General features: G+C 37.0%; 1 protein-coding gene across 4 annotated transcripts in view; it reads left to right on the top strand.

Moving 5' to 3' along the window:
• The first annotated feature begins 12,753 nt into the window (after positions 1 to 12,753).
• Positions 12,754 to 17,111, top strand: part of LOC100695492 (immunoglobulin lambda-1 light chain-like) — a 36,453-nt gene continuing 32,095 nt past the window's right edge. Inside the window, exons 1-2 of one of the 4 annotated variants that reach the window (XM_025906265.1) lie at positions 12,754 to 12,836; positions 12,931 to 13,253. In XM_025906265.1, coding sequence (XP_025762050.1) covers positions 12,797 to 12,836; positions 12,931 to 13,253 — 363 coding nt within the window. In that variant the 5' untranslated portion in view covers positions 12,754 to 12,796. Of the gene's footprint in view, positions 12,837 to 12,930; positions 13,254 to 14,406; positions 14,552 to 14,645; positions 14,972 to 17,111 lie in introns of those variants that run through there. The other 3 variants (XM_025906268.1, XM_025906261.1, XM_025906264.1) reach the window with 3 other exon arrangements.

Below are 17,111 nucleotides of genomic sequence, written 5' to 3'. Positions count from 1 at the left end.
AAAATATGATTTTTTGCCATCTTTCAAGTGGTCTTTTGATCGGGACTGTATATTAAAAAATATAAATGTTTTGAGTGTGTTTATCTGCAGATATTTAGTTAAAGTGCATAGAAACTGATTTGGAACCATTTATACAAATATCATTTGTCTTAAAAATTTTTATTATTTAATTTCAAGTTTAGTTTTTTGTTTTTTTGAGAAAAAATGTTTGTATTCAATCTTCTCCCATTGCTAACTGGTTTACTGAAGTTAATATATGAATTAAAAACATTACAATCTGACCTTAATATGGCTTAGTTTTATATCAATTCCGATTGGGTGTGAAGTATTTTATTGGTGTTGAATCAATCATACTGCTACTGTATAATTTTAGATAGAGTACTAATAATAATATCAATAATGATTTAAAAAAAGAACTGATGCTGTTGGAAAAAAATCTGTGTAATTTGGAATTTTAATAGTTTTTCCTTCTCATGTGTTTAAACGTAAAAAATTTCTGCTGCACCAGATTTTCTAGATGTTATTATTATTTTGAATATTATTATAGCTTTATCAGATTATTGTCTACATCACTTACTGTTACTTCAAACCTTTTTAGTTTTCATGACCTCATTTCTGAAAATGCATGCTTTATCATATTTGTCTACTAGGTGGCAGCATTTGATAATTCTAAGTATACATAGGCACACATGTTATTTGGTTTAAACTGCTGGTTGTGCAGCAGCTTGCAAATCTTCACACTCAGTGAAGCATCACCTCTCTACTCCTTCACCTCTTCCTGCCCAGGATGCACCTGTGGGTCTCATCCTCTCACTTAGAATACATATATATATATAACCTTTATTTAACCACACTGTAAAATATAACTTGTTGTTTCAACTTAAAAATATGAGGTAAAGGGCTGCCTTAAAATTTTAAGTTAAGTCAAGAAATAGAGTTTGTTCTTATAACACAACCAATTGTTATCTTAATGAAAAATCACATGTTGTCTAAACTTTCGTCTTAGTTTAGTTGACTGAGATTTGTTAGTCAGTTCAACTCCTTTAATTGTCATCTTTACTTGGGAAAACCCTTTCAGCTAAATTAAAATAATCTATTGTTTAAACTCTTGTCCTAGTTCAGTTGACTTGGGTTTTTTAGTTAATTCAAATACTTTAGTAGTTCTTTTAACTTAGGAATCTATTTTAGCTTAACTAACATAATCTGTTAGCTAAGTTGATTTAAGTTTATTAATTAACTGAGCTCCTTAAGGTAGCTGAGTGAACTTGTAAATCAGTTTCATTTTAATTATCAGAGTTGATTGACTGGATGTAAAGAAAAATGTGTATTAAACATCTTAAGTTTTGTTTTTTTAGCTTTCTAACATCCATTTCAGCAAAACTACCTGTTAGGTTTATCTTAGATCTCAGGTTTAAATACCTACATTCCTTTAAATTAATTTTCTGTTGTTTACAGAAAAAAAAAAAAAAAAACCAGATTCCATTAAAGTCTATCTGATCATTTCATACAGAAAGTTTGTTTTAAGAACATGACAAGACAATTACTCATGAGCACCCAACATTCACCATTTATTGTGCCATCTTAGTCATCTGAGAAACAGAAAAATCAGTGACGTAGCTCATCAGGCTCACAATCCATCAAAACTCAAAGGCTGCTCCCTGTGAAACAATAAATTTGAACTTGGTCTTGAGCCCAGTTTGGGTGAAGATTAAATTCTGACCAATACTCTCGGAGCAGTAGTGATTCTTGTGAAGTAACAACATAAAGTCTGCATTAATGTAATGTATCAACGGGACACTTGCTATTTTAGAAAAGTTATTCTTTACATTTACAAAATTTTTAAACTTCATTGTGCTCAGTCACACCTGTTAGCATAAAACTTGAAATATTAAAATAGTACAAAACCTTTGATAAGTGACAGTAAAGATCAGTTTATAACAACTAAGACATCAAACTCTTGTATTTGTCTTCGTTTACAATTGCAACAAATTCCACAGAACCAATATCTCTGAAAATGAGTGCATGCTTCTGAAACATTTGATAATATGGATATTTCAGGAACATCAGTTTGAGTCTGCTCAATTGCAAAACAAAGGAAAAACTACTGACTTGCATGAGATAAGCATCTGCAAAGTCCAGCATTATATTGTTGTTCACATAAGTTTCTTAAACCATGAACAAATGAGTAATTGTCTAATCTGGAATGTAAAGTGTAGTCATTTAGTGACATACAAAAGTGAGAATGAGAACTTGCAAGAATAAAAAAACAAACAGTAAAATAAAAACTGTCCTTAACACTAAGGAGCATACAATTACAGTTCTGCATGGCTTTCTGCAAGAGTCTGTTTCTTAGACCATGCACTAGTGAGATGCACTGCCTTCCACCAATGTTCATTAGGATGTTCTGAATGACTTCAAAGATGTCCTTAAGTTCCTTTGGATGGTCTATGTTGAGGGCAAAAAGAAGGCCCATCAGCATGGAAATGGCACTTGAGACATCCCTCAGATTAGACAGGATTACTGCCGCCTCAAGGACAACCAACACATCGATGATGTCTTCTTCTTTCACCATCGCAATGCCAACTTTCATCCTCTTAGAAAACGTGTCTTCAATACCTGTCGGCTATAAAAGGGTTCAAAGACAAAAAAAATAAATAAAAATTACACAATTACAATTACACAATATCCCTTGTGCTTAAGAATTCATGTCTTTCCAAAGAAGAGCCATACTGATGCTTTGGATGATGGTGATTGGCTTTGGGTAACACTTATTAGTTGTTAAAGTTTTTTCAGAATGAGATATGCACCCCCATGTTACAAATCCATTTCTTGCTTTAAACAAAGACCATGTTCATAAATAACTGAGCATGTCTTCAATTGCAGAATTCAAACAAAATTTTCAATTTAAATGGTAAATGGCCTGTATTTGTATAGCGCTTTACTAGTCCCCTAAGGACTCCAAAGTGCTTTACACATTCAGTCATTCACACACATGGGTGGATGACTGAATCGTGACTCAAGAGTTGACAGTTCGTCTTATAATTGGAAGGTTGCCGGTTCGAGCCCCGGCTCCGACAGTTTCAGTCGTTGTGTCCTTGGGCAAGACACTTCACCTGTTGCCTACTGGTGGTGGCCAGAGGGCCCGGTGGTGCCAGTGTCCGGCAGCCTCGCCTCTGTCAGTGCGCCCCAGGGCGGCTGTGGCTACAATGTAGCTTGCCATCACCAGTGTGTGAATTTAAATCTACTTATGCTAAATATTGGCTGTGCTCTAAACCAAATCTGGCTGAGAATACATGAAATGTGCAAACTGCAGCTACACTACAGGATCAGATTGTGGCTCCATAGACAATCCTTCTTTAATCAGTTTATTGATTAAAGTTTATTTTTTCCCCCTATATTAACAGCATGAAAAAAGAGCATATAGACATGGCTGAACAGGTTGCATAATTGGCACTGAATATCAACATCCACCTTTACCCAGCTGCCCAATGACTCTCGGCCAGTAACCTTTAATTGCTTACCCAGTCTACACAGTCTCTTTTCCAGGGTCCAGGACATTTCACCAAAGTATTGCCCCCCACAGCTGTAGCAGCCACTGCAGCCCCTTAAATATCCTATTATCTCTGCCATTACAATATACAATGTGAGAAATCAAACGTAAAGCTGAAGTGAACAGTACAGCAGCGAAATGTCAAAGACCCTGGTGAAGACATGAATAAACACAAGACACTAATAATATCAATGCTAGCTTGCCAGTTAGTTTCTCTGAAACCCAGACCAACTCCAGTGTCAAAGATCTTGTAATAATACATTTGGTGAGGAAAAAGTACACATGTTATCATGTGGCATCTGTTGTTTCATAGATGCCACATGTTTCATTTAAAATCCACTGTGGTGCTGTCATTATTAAATTTACTAAAAGAAACAATGCTAACCTTCACAGTCTTGAAAGTGTGTGAGGGATCTTCCTTTAGAAAATGAGGTCCTCTGTCCTCTTCCTTTGTGTAGGGCTCTGGTCAAAGAAGTCAAAAAGAAAACAAAAACACTTTTTAAACAGTGTTTATGAAGCATGTAGACAGCTCCAAATTCACAGCTTTTTGATACATAATTACATCAATATATGATTATCATTGGAGATTTTGAATCAGGCTTATCAGGACATTCAAGTAGAATATGATATCCAACCTACCACCAATATACATAGATTCTGTAAAAGTTACCACACTAAATGTCCAGTTGTGAAATATGATGACAGACTTTACTTATCAGCTTTCTTTCAATGAGTTCATCAGTTGAACTGGATAACCTAAAACTTAAACAAAGGAGAACATTTCGCAGTTGAACACTTACATCATCATTGAAGCATTTTATGAGCCTAGTTAGCCCTCCTATGCCGCTCTTGATTTTGTACAGCTCCACGAACCTCTCCATAATGGTCAAGCACAGCAAAAAGGAACCCTTTCAGGTCAACAGATGTAAGACGGGCAAATTCTGCTTCAACCTGAGCAATAGAGGAAGAGGGGTGGAGAGTACAGGCAGAATAAAAAAAAGATTCTTTGAGACCCAAATTTAAGCAAACAGTCATCTGAGGCCTATTAGAGAAAACACAAACACACAAAAGCAAACAAACAAAAAGATGCACTTTACCTGCCGTTCAGCAAACAAGGAAGTTCAGAGAACAATAAGCTCTGTCTTGAAATCTTTTAAAGTAGAATGATTGTGAAAATGACTTATGTGATGTAAAACTTTAGTAAACGTGTGATTAAAAGAACACTGAGTAAAAGGACAAGTAAGAGTTTCCTTATTCCTCAGATGTTTACCTTGATGAGCAATACTGTTTTAGTCCAACTGCCTCATTAAAGTTACACAACAGGCTTTTTACATTAAAGCCAGCAAGTCCATTACATACTCCCTTTTTAGATCTGAAATACTGTGCACATTCTGTGTATATGTAGTGGACAGCAATTTACCGAAAAGAGCGCAAAGTTTGCAAGTCCACCTCATTTAAATGACAAAGACAGATGTGATCATCTAGACCTGTGAAAATAAATTAATGACAAACTTGCAGTTATGGATGTTATTACAACCACAAGAACCTAAACAGTCTGCTCCATTGCTTTTGTTAATGAATCATTTGTTGGTAACACGTCTGAATATTTAGTTTATGCCACCTGCATGTGATCATCAATAGTGCCATATTACTTCTTAAGAAGTACCCTGACACTACAATCTTTATATCATTTGTTCTACAGAGCTATTAAGTTACAATATAATCTGTGGTGTTTCCAGTATGACAAAATGCACAAATTGTAACTTACCATTTGACTCCACTGACAAAAATAAATCCCCAGCATCAAGTTTGGCTTCACAGACCTAAAATAAGTAAAATAAAAATATATGTTATAATTATATTGTTTTCGCCATTTATTCATGTTGCTAATTTTCTGACATATAAACAATATTAGTTTTGTTACAATACAGGGAATGCAGTTTAATTAAAAGGTAAATTATGCAAAAAAAAAAAAAAAAACTTCTGCAGTATACCATGCCAAAAATCAGTGTCTCTGATGCCAATTAATTTATCACTACAGCTCTTTTAGTATGGAAACTCACAATCTAGTCATACTGATCACAAGAGTTCAAAAATAAGTTAAAATGGTGAGCTGTTGTTAAGCATAAAGCATTTCAGGGTAACAAATAACTGCACAATAGAATTAAAGCAAAAAATAAGCACACTGGAGGACTATCTGACAAAAACTAATATAATGCTGGTTTGTAGACCATATTTTGTCTCAGTCCTCAGTGCACTCTTGCAGCTTAGCATGCAGCAGTTAATAACAACGTAAGTGATTACATAGGGATAAACAGATGACAACAAGCATCGAAGTCCTGCCAAAAAGTTCTTTTTGAACCCAGTCAGTTATTGGAAATATTGCCAAAATGAACTTCCACCAAAATACAACAGCCTGTGAACTTGAAAGAAATTTACAAGTACAGAGACAATATGAAATAAGCTTTATTAATTAGCTGAGTTAGCTTGCTAATATCACAACAGTGGTTGAGTGCACAATCTTAAAGCTAGCGACACAATACTTGTGATTTGGTCAGCGCCACATTAAACCCATAAAAAGGCCATATGTCAGTTTATTAGGTCAAGTTTGGTCATGACACACAAGCTGGAGCTTGTCGGCTAAAGCTACATTAGCTAAAGCAAACATTTCGGTAAAAGAGAAAAACACACATCATGCCATAAATTCAAAACATGTTCCAACTTTTGTAGCTCTCTTTCCTTATAGTTATAACCAATGTTACTCACCTTGAAAGCATATTCCAAAGAAGACGATTAGAAAACGTCCAAGTAAAGTGAGCATGTCGTTAACCGCCAATTCCCCATGATGCACCTCGGTAGCAGTCACGTGAGGCAGTTTTGAATCCTGCTGTGCTCAACTTACCCACGTTGTCAAGTTCACATAAGTTGCTGATTTAGCTGGACATGAGTTTTCAAGTTAGCTTTTTTTGGTGTAATTGGGACGTTTTTAACTTGTAATTCTATGTTATAACAACAACTTCAGTCATCTATCGTCAAACTGATATAGAATAATATGTTGAAATAACAAACATCTAGAATTACATTTTACAGTGCAGGAAAAGTCCCATTGAGATTAAGAACCTCTTTTTCAAGGGAGTCCTGGCCAAGAGGCGACAACACGTTGAACATGAAGAAATATAAGTCAATTGTATGAGATTAACCCAGACTGAGAATGTTTTAGTAAACATTAATTAGCCACCACAGTCAACGTGTCACCAGGCAAAGCAGGAATAACATGACCTCCTTCTCAAAAATTCAGTGAATTTATTTACAAAGTGTAGTGCAACAATAATCCAAACACAAAATCCACAGTAGTGATGATCCCAATTCCCAAGTTTCAGTGACTCTCCCAGATTCAGCTCCTCCACAGAAAGTCTCTCCAGAACTCAGATTTCTCCACAGGTATCTGCACACAATAGGACAAAGATAAGTTTTCTTTACAGGTAAATGTGGTGATAGGGCCAATAATACAGTTGCATTCGTGCATGTATGTATCAAGCACAAAGAGCAAAGCCCTGTATCGGTGAGTGTATTTTTTGTAAAATAACTAAATAAATAAATAAAATAATCACATGCCTGATATAGCTGCTGTGTCAGGAAGTGGTGTTTTTGCATTTTTGGCTCATCATTACCCACTACACAATGGAACCATTTAGAGAAAGAACATTTTCTCCAGTCTGAGATCATTTAATCCTTCCTTCTCCCCTCACATACACAAGCACGTCCACTGTCAGGAGCACTTCTATTTCCTAAACAAAACTTTCACTCTGACTTGAACTTCTTCACTTATAGTTCCCTGCAAAAAACAAATTTATAAAGTCTACATTAAACACACTGTATTAATCATATCTTTGTATTTCTAAATGAACAAATTATTCAATATATACACTTCTCCTCATTCAGTTAGCACTTTATCATTAGCTGTTTATGTAAACAGGACCATTCGTCACTGATTTTGTCTCATCAGTTAAGTCTCTCTCTACAGGTTTAATCCAGGTTGCCAGCTATATGCATACATATATATCATTTATTTTTTAAATCCATTGCTTAACCACTCCTTTTAGTGGCGTCTCCAATAAAGTTAACAGTGATAGCAGTGTGGCACACAAAAGACAGGAACCTAGGATGAGTCCCACTATTGCACATAGACCAGCACACCCACACCCACAGATAACAGAGGAGAGGTAGAGCACTCAAGAGGGAGACAAAGAGGACAGAGGCACCATGACAGTTTGCTTTGTCCATGTCCTTGACCTCACTGATTACAGTGTAGTTTGTTTTAGACCTAAGGTCCTAGTATTACAGCATGATGGGTAGCAAATAATACTGTGTTCTACTTTGTTTGCAGTTGGTTGTTGCATTAGCTGTGTTATGCCACCAGGTGGCACTCTGTGACCTATTATTAGAAAGTTTCATGACCGCTTTAGGTGAAGGCAATTTCTTCTTTGTGTAAAAGTGTTTCTGTGTTGCATTCATGCAGAGGTGGCGAAAGTACAGACATTCTTTATGCAAACAGAAGTAGAGACACTTGTGTAAAAAATACCCAGTCAAAATCTAAAGTACTGATTCAAGTGGAAAAAGTACAGGCTTTGAAATGTAACTAAACCTTCTGTTACATTAATGTTATAATAAAATATTTTAATAGATGGCATTACAAACTTCCTCCACATCTAAACAAAAAAAGGGTAGTCACGGGTTAAAGTGAGGTTTGGGGAGCCCTAAGATTAGTAGTTTTGTATTAGCTTAATGTGGGGAAAGACTCACAACAATAATTTCTATGGTTGGTAAGTTTGTACTTGCGTACTTAGCAAATTCCAATGGGAGTCCAGACTCCCTGAGACTGGGAGAATAATCATTCCACAACTGTAACTGAGTTTAATCAGCTCAAGTGTGTTTTTCATTCTCAGATCCTCCGATTCAGAAGAACCACTAACCTCACTATCTGCCCCACAAGCTGACTCAACAAAAATTGATCCATTGGCTTCGTCTTCTGCCTCAGGCTATAAAGTGGCTCTGGTGGTGCATGCTGAGGCAGCAACCCCTAACCCTACTCAAGTAAGTTAAAGTGAGGTAAAGACTCGTTGAAAAATGTACTTCTAAAAGTACTTTTATTGCACCATGTTCATTAACTCATGAGCTGCTGTAACATGAATCAAATGGGTGAATTACCACCTCAGCATGCAGTCAAGTTCTATAGCGTCTTACTAATGACCTACTCATGTTATTCAGGTGTGTTGCAGCAGGGACACATCGAAAAGTTTCAGGACACCTTGTCAAGTCTTTTTACACACAGCAAGTTCGTTGCTGTGTGTAATGTGGCTCTGTGTCCCTGAGGATATTCTAGTGCTTTCTGGCAGCTTATTTCCTGACTCCATTTGGCATATACTTTTGATTCCTTTGGACTTGTTTTGGATTCTTTTCCTGTATCGACAACATTAAAACTTGATGGTTTGAAATTAGTTCCTAATTTTAAAAAAAGAAAGAAAGAAAAAGAAGAAATTAGTTCCTGCATCCTGTCCACAGCACAGATGTCACGTGGCAGTTAGTAACGGTAACATTGTAATAAGTTTGCAGTGGTTATTTTAGGGATGAAAATCTTGACTTTAATGTGGACTGAGTTACAGAGTAAAATGCATACTTTACATGTTTCTCATTAGATTAAAGACTAATTTGTCTTTTCATTTGTGCCTGATTTTTACTGTCCTTTTCCTGTTCTTTTCCTCCTCTTCATAGTTCCTGCTGTAGTTCCCGATGCTTATAACCTTTTGGAGTTTTTTTCAGGGTTTTCTTATTGTTTTTTTGTTCCTGTTACTCCAGGTGGGAGATGGTGGTGTGGAGTATTGTAACAATGGCACCTTCAGCTGATCTATTAGCTTTGCATCTGAGTGGGCCAAGTGTGGGTGGCAGGCAGGACATGATGTGGTGTGGGACCAGCTTCTTGAAACACTTTAACAGGTGTTAGAGCAACTGGTCGGTAGTCATTGAGGCTGCTAATGTTTGTTCGTTTAGGCAGTGGGACAATTCAGAATGTTAAAAGAAGACATTGTTATGATTCTGCAAATATTTGGTGATGGCTAAATACTAGCTGCTTGCATATCACCATATAATTAATACCCGTCAACATGATTTCACTTTCCCTATCCTTAAATACAAAACTAATAATAAAATGATATCTCAGAATTGGCAACTTTATCATACTTAGGAGTATTAGTCTAGCAGTGAGGTAATGTCTAGTCATACAAATGTCTTCTGTAATTAAAAATGCAAGTACAGCATATTTGATAACCTGCTAATTTGTGTTGAATGTATTTTTTTTTGTTTTTTTGTTTGCTCAACAGTTGTACAACTACTTTTCAGTGCTGTTCAGTTGGGTTAAAGCCAGCAAAGAACTGATGGAAAACACCTCCACTAATAGGAGACAGATGGCGGCATTGACCAAGAGTTTGCAGGACATCCTTGATCCACAGTTGTGCAGAGTTTTGATAGATTTTTTTCTTGTTTGAAAGATTCAACTTGAGGTAATCATCTGATTTATTAAGTTCTGACTCTATTCTGTTTACATTTTTGGATTGAAACAAATTTTCAGAAAAAAATCTGCACATATGATTGCCAAGACCTAAATTGGATGAACTACATTTCCAAAGTCTGTGAAGGTTCTCAGTCATCCAGGTCATCGTAGTCTAAGGAGCTTGGAAAGAAAAGCGTCTGGACTTCTTTGAGTTGCTTGAAGACGTTTCACCTCTCATCCGAGAAGCTTCTTCAGTTCTAAGGGGTCAATGGTGGAGAGTCCCAGATTTAAACCCAGTGGGAGTTTCCCCCCAAAGAGGGACCTAATTTGAGATCCCTTCCCAGATGCCTTAACGCCCACTCACATCCTGGGCCATCTGACCTCAGGAAATCACATCATAGGGTGGGGCCAGGTTGCACAATGAGCTCACCCGAAACCCTGGCTGATTGGGACCCACACCCACTTTCACACCTTGGCTCATGTGATTAGGTAGAGGATCATCAGGGGGTCCTTTGTCCCTCTTTGGGGGGAAACTACCACTGGGTTTAAATCTGGGACTCTCCACCATTGACCCTTAGAACTGAAGAAGCTTCTTGGATGAGAGGTGAAACATCTTCAAGCAACTCAAAGAAGTCCAGACGCTTTTCTTTGCAAGCTCCTTAGACTACATTTCCAAAGTATTCATATTATAGAGAACCATTTCTTCCTGTTCTCTACATGTATGGCATCTGGAAATATGAATTCTCACTATCACAAAGACAACCTGCTGATTTCTGTTGTCAACCTATTTAGTGCTGACACAGAAACTACAGTACATTTACATATAAAAGCAAGTTAAAAGGCTTAATATACAACATGTGCACCATTTCTGAGTTGTTGCTAAGTTTAATGAGAAAATACTTTTCATATCTTTATTTTGCTATGACATGTTGGTCACACCTCTTCTGTCCATTCATCTCTGCAATAAGGAGAGATGAGGAATGATACAAGCTACACACTTACTGATGGACAGAGGCATGCATCTGAATAAATCAAAGGTTTAAACAATCTGAGGGCAGGTTTTGAATTATTAATTAATTTATTCATTCATTCATTCATTTATTTTGGGAGCTTGTTTGCTGTTTGCTTCTTACAAAGAAACAACTGACATTTTAGAAAAAGGAATTAATAAGATTTTGTGGAGTGGAGTTTCACTGTAATCACATCACTCATGAAAGTCTTTCAGCCATTCTCACAATTATTGAATAAATAAATATTATAATAATATTTGTACACTAGAGAGCATCATTTCATAATTTGTTGTACATGAAGCACACGTTTCACTTGTTTAAAAAGCTGGATGCAGACTTGCTAGTTACAAAAAGACCCTTCACACTCAGTTAGTGAAGCATCACCTCTCTACTTGTCTGTTTCTTCCTGTCCAGGATGCACCTGCAAGTTTCCGCAACTCATTTCTAACCTCATGTAAATAAAGAAGTATCAGCTTTCTGTAAAATAAAACGGAACTGCTACTTACTGGAAATGCTTCAGTTACTATCATTTGATCATCCTGAAACAGTTAGCTGAATACTGTTTACATTTTTTCTTGTTGCAGATCTCATGTACTGTTAAGAAAGACTAAACAGAGTCCAGGTCTGTAACTTCTTTTCAGGATGCACCTACAGGCCTCAATATCTCATTTATAAACTATCAACTATCTATAAAAGTAGGAAATAGCTTGAAAGTTTTGAATTGCTTTAGATATTTTCTGTATTTTCAGAGTTTGCTTTCACTGGATCTTCACCATCAACTGTGTTTGGGCATCACCTTTAGAATACGTCTGGTCTTATTGACTTATGAAGATTTCAACAGTTCAATAAAGTTCAATAAGAAGATCTGTACTTACTCCTCCAAATACCTCCATCTAAATTCTGTTCATCTATTAATTGTGCTCATTCTTTCTAACGATCTCGTCCTATTGAAATGGCTGCAGAGTTGCAGATTTCTCTTTGTTTCTCCTGTCTCCATGTCTTCTTGTTATTGTAGGTGTGAGCAAGTGTGACAATGGAGACAAAAACCTTTTTTTGTTTGTTTTATTTTTGTGTCTTTGGTTTTTTTGAAAGTTTTGTCATTATTACATTTTTTTTTTCAATTTTTATGTTTGTTTCTATTTTTAAAATCACCATAAACTATTTTTATACATCAACACATACACCATACAAACAGTTTCATCTCATTTTCAAATATTTAGATGATTGCATTTTTGTGGAAACCATAAATTTTGATATATCAGAGAATAGCGTCATCAAAAATCAATAAATGTCTCATTAACAATATGAAACAAAATGTTTCACAGCACTAAAGCTGAAATTGTCTATTTTACATTGCTTCAAAAATTTTAAATATAATTGAAAATTCTGAATAAAGCACAAGAAAAAGGATCAAATATAACCAAGCATAATCCTGTTTCATTTAGGACGTGGAGAATGTAACCATTCCAATGTAAGAAACAAACAAACAAATACATAGAAAAAAATGTATGATCTTGCCTGCCTTAAGTAGACAAGCACAAGACATCCCCAGCACCAATAATAGTAATAGTACTAATAATACAGGCAAGACAAAAAAAAATTAAAAAATTAAGCTCCGCCTCCTGTTAGCTGTATTAAATAACTTCTCCACCACCATCTCTCCACTGAATACCTATCCACACTGAAAACATGCTGGTGACTCTCTGTGCAATCATCACTTGTCTAACATGTAAAGAGTCTGAGTTACAGTATAGCTTAAACCCCATGTTATATTCATCTGTATGCGCGTTTATCTTGACTCCATGTCTTCTTGTTGTTTGCAGGTGTGAGTGGTGTGACGGTGCTGACACAGAAACCTCCTGTTTTATCAGTGAGGAAAGGAGAGACAGCCACCATGGACTGTAACCTGGGGACTGTTGATAGCTATGCTGCTTGGTATAAACAGATTCCAGGAGGAGTTCCTCAGTATGTGCTGGATTTTTATCATAGCTCTAGTTCTCCAGACTATGGCTCTGGGTTCTCTGCTCCAAAATTCACATCCACTCATCAGTCAACAACAGATTATCGTTTGATCATCAAGAATGTGGAGGAGGGAGACTCTGCAGTCTATTACTGTAAGACATGGGACGACTCTGTTGATGAGTACGTATCACAGTGATTTACACTGTGACAAAAATCCCCACACAGATACTTCTGCTTTTTTGATGCTCTTTTTATAAAAGACACAAACTCACTGTAATCCCACCACCTTCAAATAGTGTTTTTTTTCCTAGCTGCAGAATTAAGAGATTAGAGAAGAATCTCAGATAGAGCTCTTCAGTATGTACACAGTATTTCACTGGGGACAATCAGATGTTAATTGTTAGAATGAAGTTACCTGAAGTGCTTTAATGCTGTGCCTTATATTAATCTTATATTAACCAAAATGCCATATAATCATATAGTGTAGTATTAAGTGGACACGGCCCTGAAAAATAAAGGCATTAGACTATGTGTCCTTGGGGGATAGAAATGTAGTAGACTTTCGCCCACATTTGCTCGCAGAGAGTAGATAATGGGGAACTGTCTTTTAGTGGAAAGTTACTAAAATGCTGTTGTTTAGACTAGAGTGGGACAGTTTGGAATAAAAACTGTTAAGCGCGCGTCACCATTTTGAGATTTGCGGCAAGGTGTCATGCAGGATGCATCTCCCTTCTAGAAGTATTGTGTAAGAGAATAAAGTGTAAAATGGTTTACTGAGCAGTGTGTTGTCTTCCATTGGATGCCTATGAGGAGTCAAAAGAACCCGGTGAGGTGTTGATATTTAACATGATTAACAGTTAAAAGCAGGAGACTCTGCAATGTGCTACTGTGAAACATGGAGGGACTTTATTGGAGAGGACATAACACAGTGGTGAATACTGTGACAAAAAAACAACAACAAACAAACTAAGTGACACCACAGCTTTTGTGAAATCTGAACACATTACATTCCCAAACACACTGTGGAAAAAAACACAGAAATACAGAAATGAATGTAACAGTCCACACCTAAAATGTTTTAGGTAATATAATAATAATATTTGGTCATTCCTAGCATCCTAGAATGGTAGCAGAAAACTACTAATTTTTTGTTTAAAATATTAATAATAATAGTAGTAGCAATAATAATAATAATAATAATAATAATAATAATACTGTATAATAATAATAATAATAATAATAATAATAATAATTATTATTATTAGTAGTAGTAGTAGTAGTAGTAGAAGTATATATAAACAATAAAAATTGATGGATGATTAAGAAGAAAGGAAGGTAACCAATGAAATACAAACAAAAACCAACAGCTCCTCCTCCCATTAGTTGTGTTAAATAGCTCTTCCAAATCTTTCACTTGTCAATTCTTTGCTCAAATCAACAACATGCTGGTGACTCTCTGTGCTCTCATCACTGCTCTGACATGTAAAGAGTCTGAGTTACAGTATAGCTTAGAGCCCATGTTGTATTCATCTGTATGTGTGTTTCTCTTGACTCCATGTCTTCTTGTTGTTTGCAGGTGTGAGTGGTGTGACAGTGGTGACACAGAAACCTCCTGTTTTATCAGTGAGGAAAGGAGAGACGGCCACCATGGACTGTAACCTGGGGACTGTTACTGACACTGGTGCCTTTTGGTATAAACAGACTCCAGGAGGAGTTCCTCAGTTTGTGGTGTCCTTTTATCATAGCGATAGTTCTCCATACTATGGCTCTGGGTTCTCCTCTCCAAAATTTACATCCACTCATCAGTCAACAACAGATTATCGTTTGATCATCAAAAATGTGGAGGAGGGAGACTCTGCAGTCTATTACTGTGAGACATGGGATGATTCTGCTAAAGAGGATGTATCACAGTGATTTACACTGTGACAAAAACCCCTTTCTTTTCCTTCTGCTTTTTTAGACTCTATACTGATCACAGAACTGTCAAGTATACTCAGTATAATATCTCCAGCTGCACATAATGAATTTACAAACAATAAATTGCTGTTTTTGATTTCCACTTATTTATTTCCACTTTTACTTACTACACTACGCATCAAATAATACACAGACAAGGGGTCAGCAGATTGATCTGATATCAATAGTATTGATACTTTACTTTCATTCTTCTTCTCATGCAGGCACGCTTTGCCCAGCCCCTGCACATGCCAAGGCAAGGGCAAAGCACAACATGTTGTCCTGTGTTTAGTTGCACCATGCTCACATGACTCTGTGCCACTGAGCAGTGACATGCTGCAGGGATTGAAAGAGACATCATTTACACCTGTAAATGAAAATGGTACATGTTGGAAGGATTTTCTCTACTGTGGCAACAGCACCATCTTATATAAAGTCATGAAAGACCATGAGAAGGAGCAGAACGGAAATGCTGTAGTGATGTCAGACGCCGAATACTTGGCAGAAAATAAATGAACGGTGGCTCAGAATTAAACAAACACTTTTTGAAGCTTAATTTACACCAAACATTTGACAGACAGCAAAATCATTTCCAACACCCTGAAGGACAGCAAGGAGATGCTTTCCAGGGATACATTGATGGGTGCCTTAATACTATAGACCTGAAGAAAGCTGAGAGTTCCTCTTCCCCAGCCAAGAATGAGATGCCATCTTCCTAGAGAAGTTCCCCGGCAGGCACCACTGGAACACTCACTGCTGAAAATGCCTCACTGTGGGACTCAGTCAAGTCTCTAACTGAGAATGTGACCCAGCTCAGTGAAGAAAATAAGGATATAATTGGCTGTTTTTGACTACTTTTGGTTTTACCTCTATATTTCACCTTTAAAAACTATTTATCTTGCCTTGTTTGGTATCACTCTTTTCACCACAACCTCACATGTCTGAATTTACTGTTATTTTTTCATTTTGATATACTATATTAACACAGCTGATATAAAATCAGACAAAAAACATAAAATCAGTGTGTTGAGGAACCAGGGCACCCTGACGAGAAGTGGGCTACAAGAAGGCATCGGTGGGCAAGAGACGAAAATAGGGCGTTGTTGGAATGCTAGTACGCAACCATGTAACCCTGGTGGAAGGGGTTACATGAATAGGATGAGGGACCTATGGATTCTTCGATACCCAACATCCACAATGACGGCGAAACAACTAGCAGCTCAGTGTTCCAACATTCGAAAGAAGGGACTGCTCTCACAGCTAGAGATTGACGAGGTACAACATAAATGCTACGGCAATGGGGAGCCAGGATGCCAGGTCAGGGGGGAGATATCATCACCCCCACCCGAGATTGGGTACCAAGCCCCAAGTGCGATAGGAGAAGGATCGTTGAGTGCGAGAGGAACTGACCTGAAAGATAGGATCATGGCCAAGCTTGAAACCTGGATCCCCCGTAGCCGGTTACCAAGACTACGTGAAGTACCCTCAAAAGGAAGCTGATCTACAAGTTGAACAGCCACAAGGGGCAGTACCCTCCATGGAGAAGGAGGCTAGAGGCTAAGATCAAGGTAGCACGGAGGGAGGTTAGCGGAGTTGCAGAAAGGTGCGATGAAGAAGGTGCCTAAGAAGTACAGGAACCTGTCCATACCTGAGGCCTTGGAAACTGCCAAGCAACGACTCACAGCCTTGGCCAGCCGCTTGAACAGATTTTTGTTAGAAAAGCTTGTGTCATGACAGTTTGAAGAACATGTGTTGCCACTTTAAAATATACAAACTGTACACTAGTGAGCAATGGTTTATAGGTTTAAATGTATAAAGGTCAAAGTTACAGTGAAACTACATGTTTCTGACCCTGAATTAATTTGCATCGTCAGTCAGTGAAGCATTACCTCTCTACTTCTTCATCCCCTCTTTCCCAGGATGCACCTGCAAGAGTTCATTTATTATTTATATTTACAGTACATGTAAATGAAGAAGTGTCAGCACTCTGTAACACTCTACATGTTTAAACTATTCTAATTAGGAAAAGCGTAAACATCAAATGATTTTTCTCTTTAAATATACAATTTCACCTGTCCACACACAT

This window comes from Oreochromis niloticus, linkage group LG4, assembly GCF_001858045.2.
Source record: "Oreochromis niloticus isolate F11D_XX linkage group LG4, O_niloticus_UMD_NMBU, whole genome shotgun sequence".
Taxonomy (NCBI): Eukaryota; Metazoa; Chordata; class Actinopteri; order Cichliformes; family Cichlidae; genus Oreochromis; species Oreochromis niloticus.
This window is presented reverse-complemented; position numbering and strand designations above follow the sequence as displayed.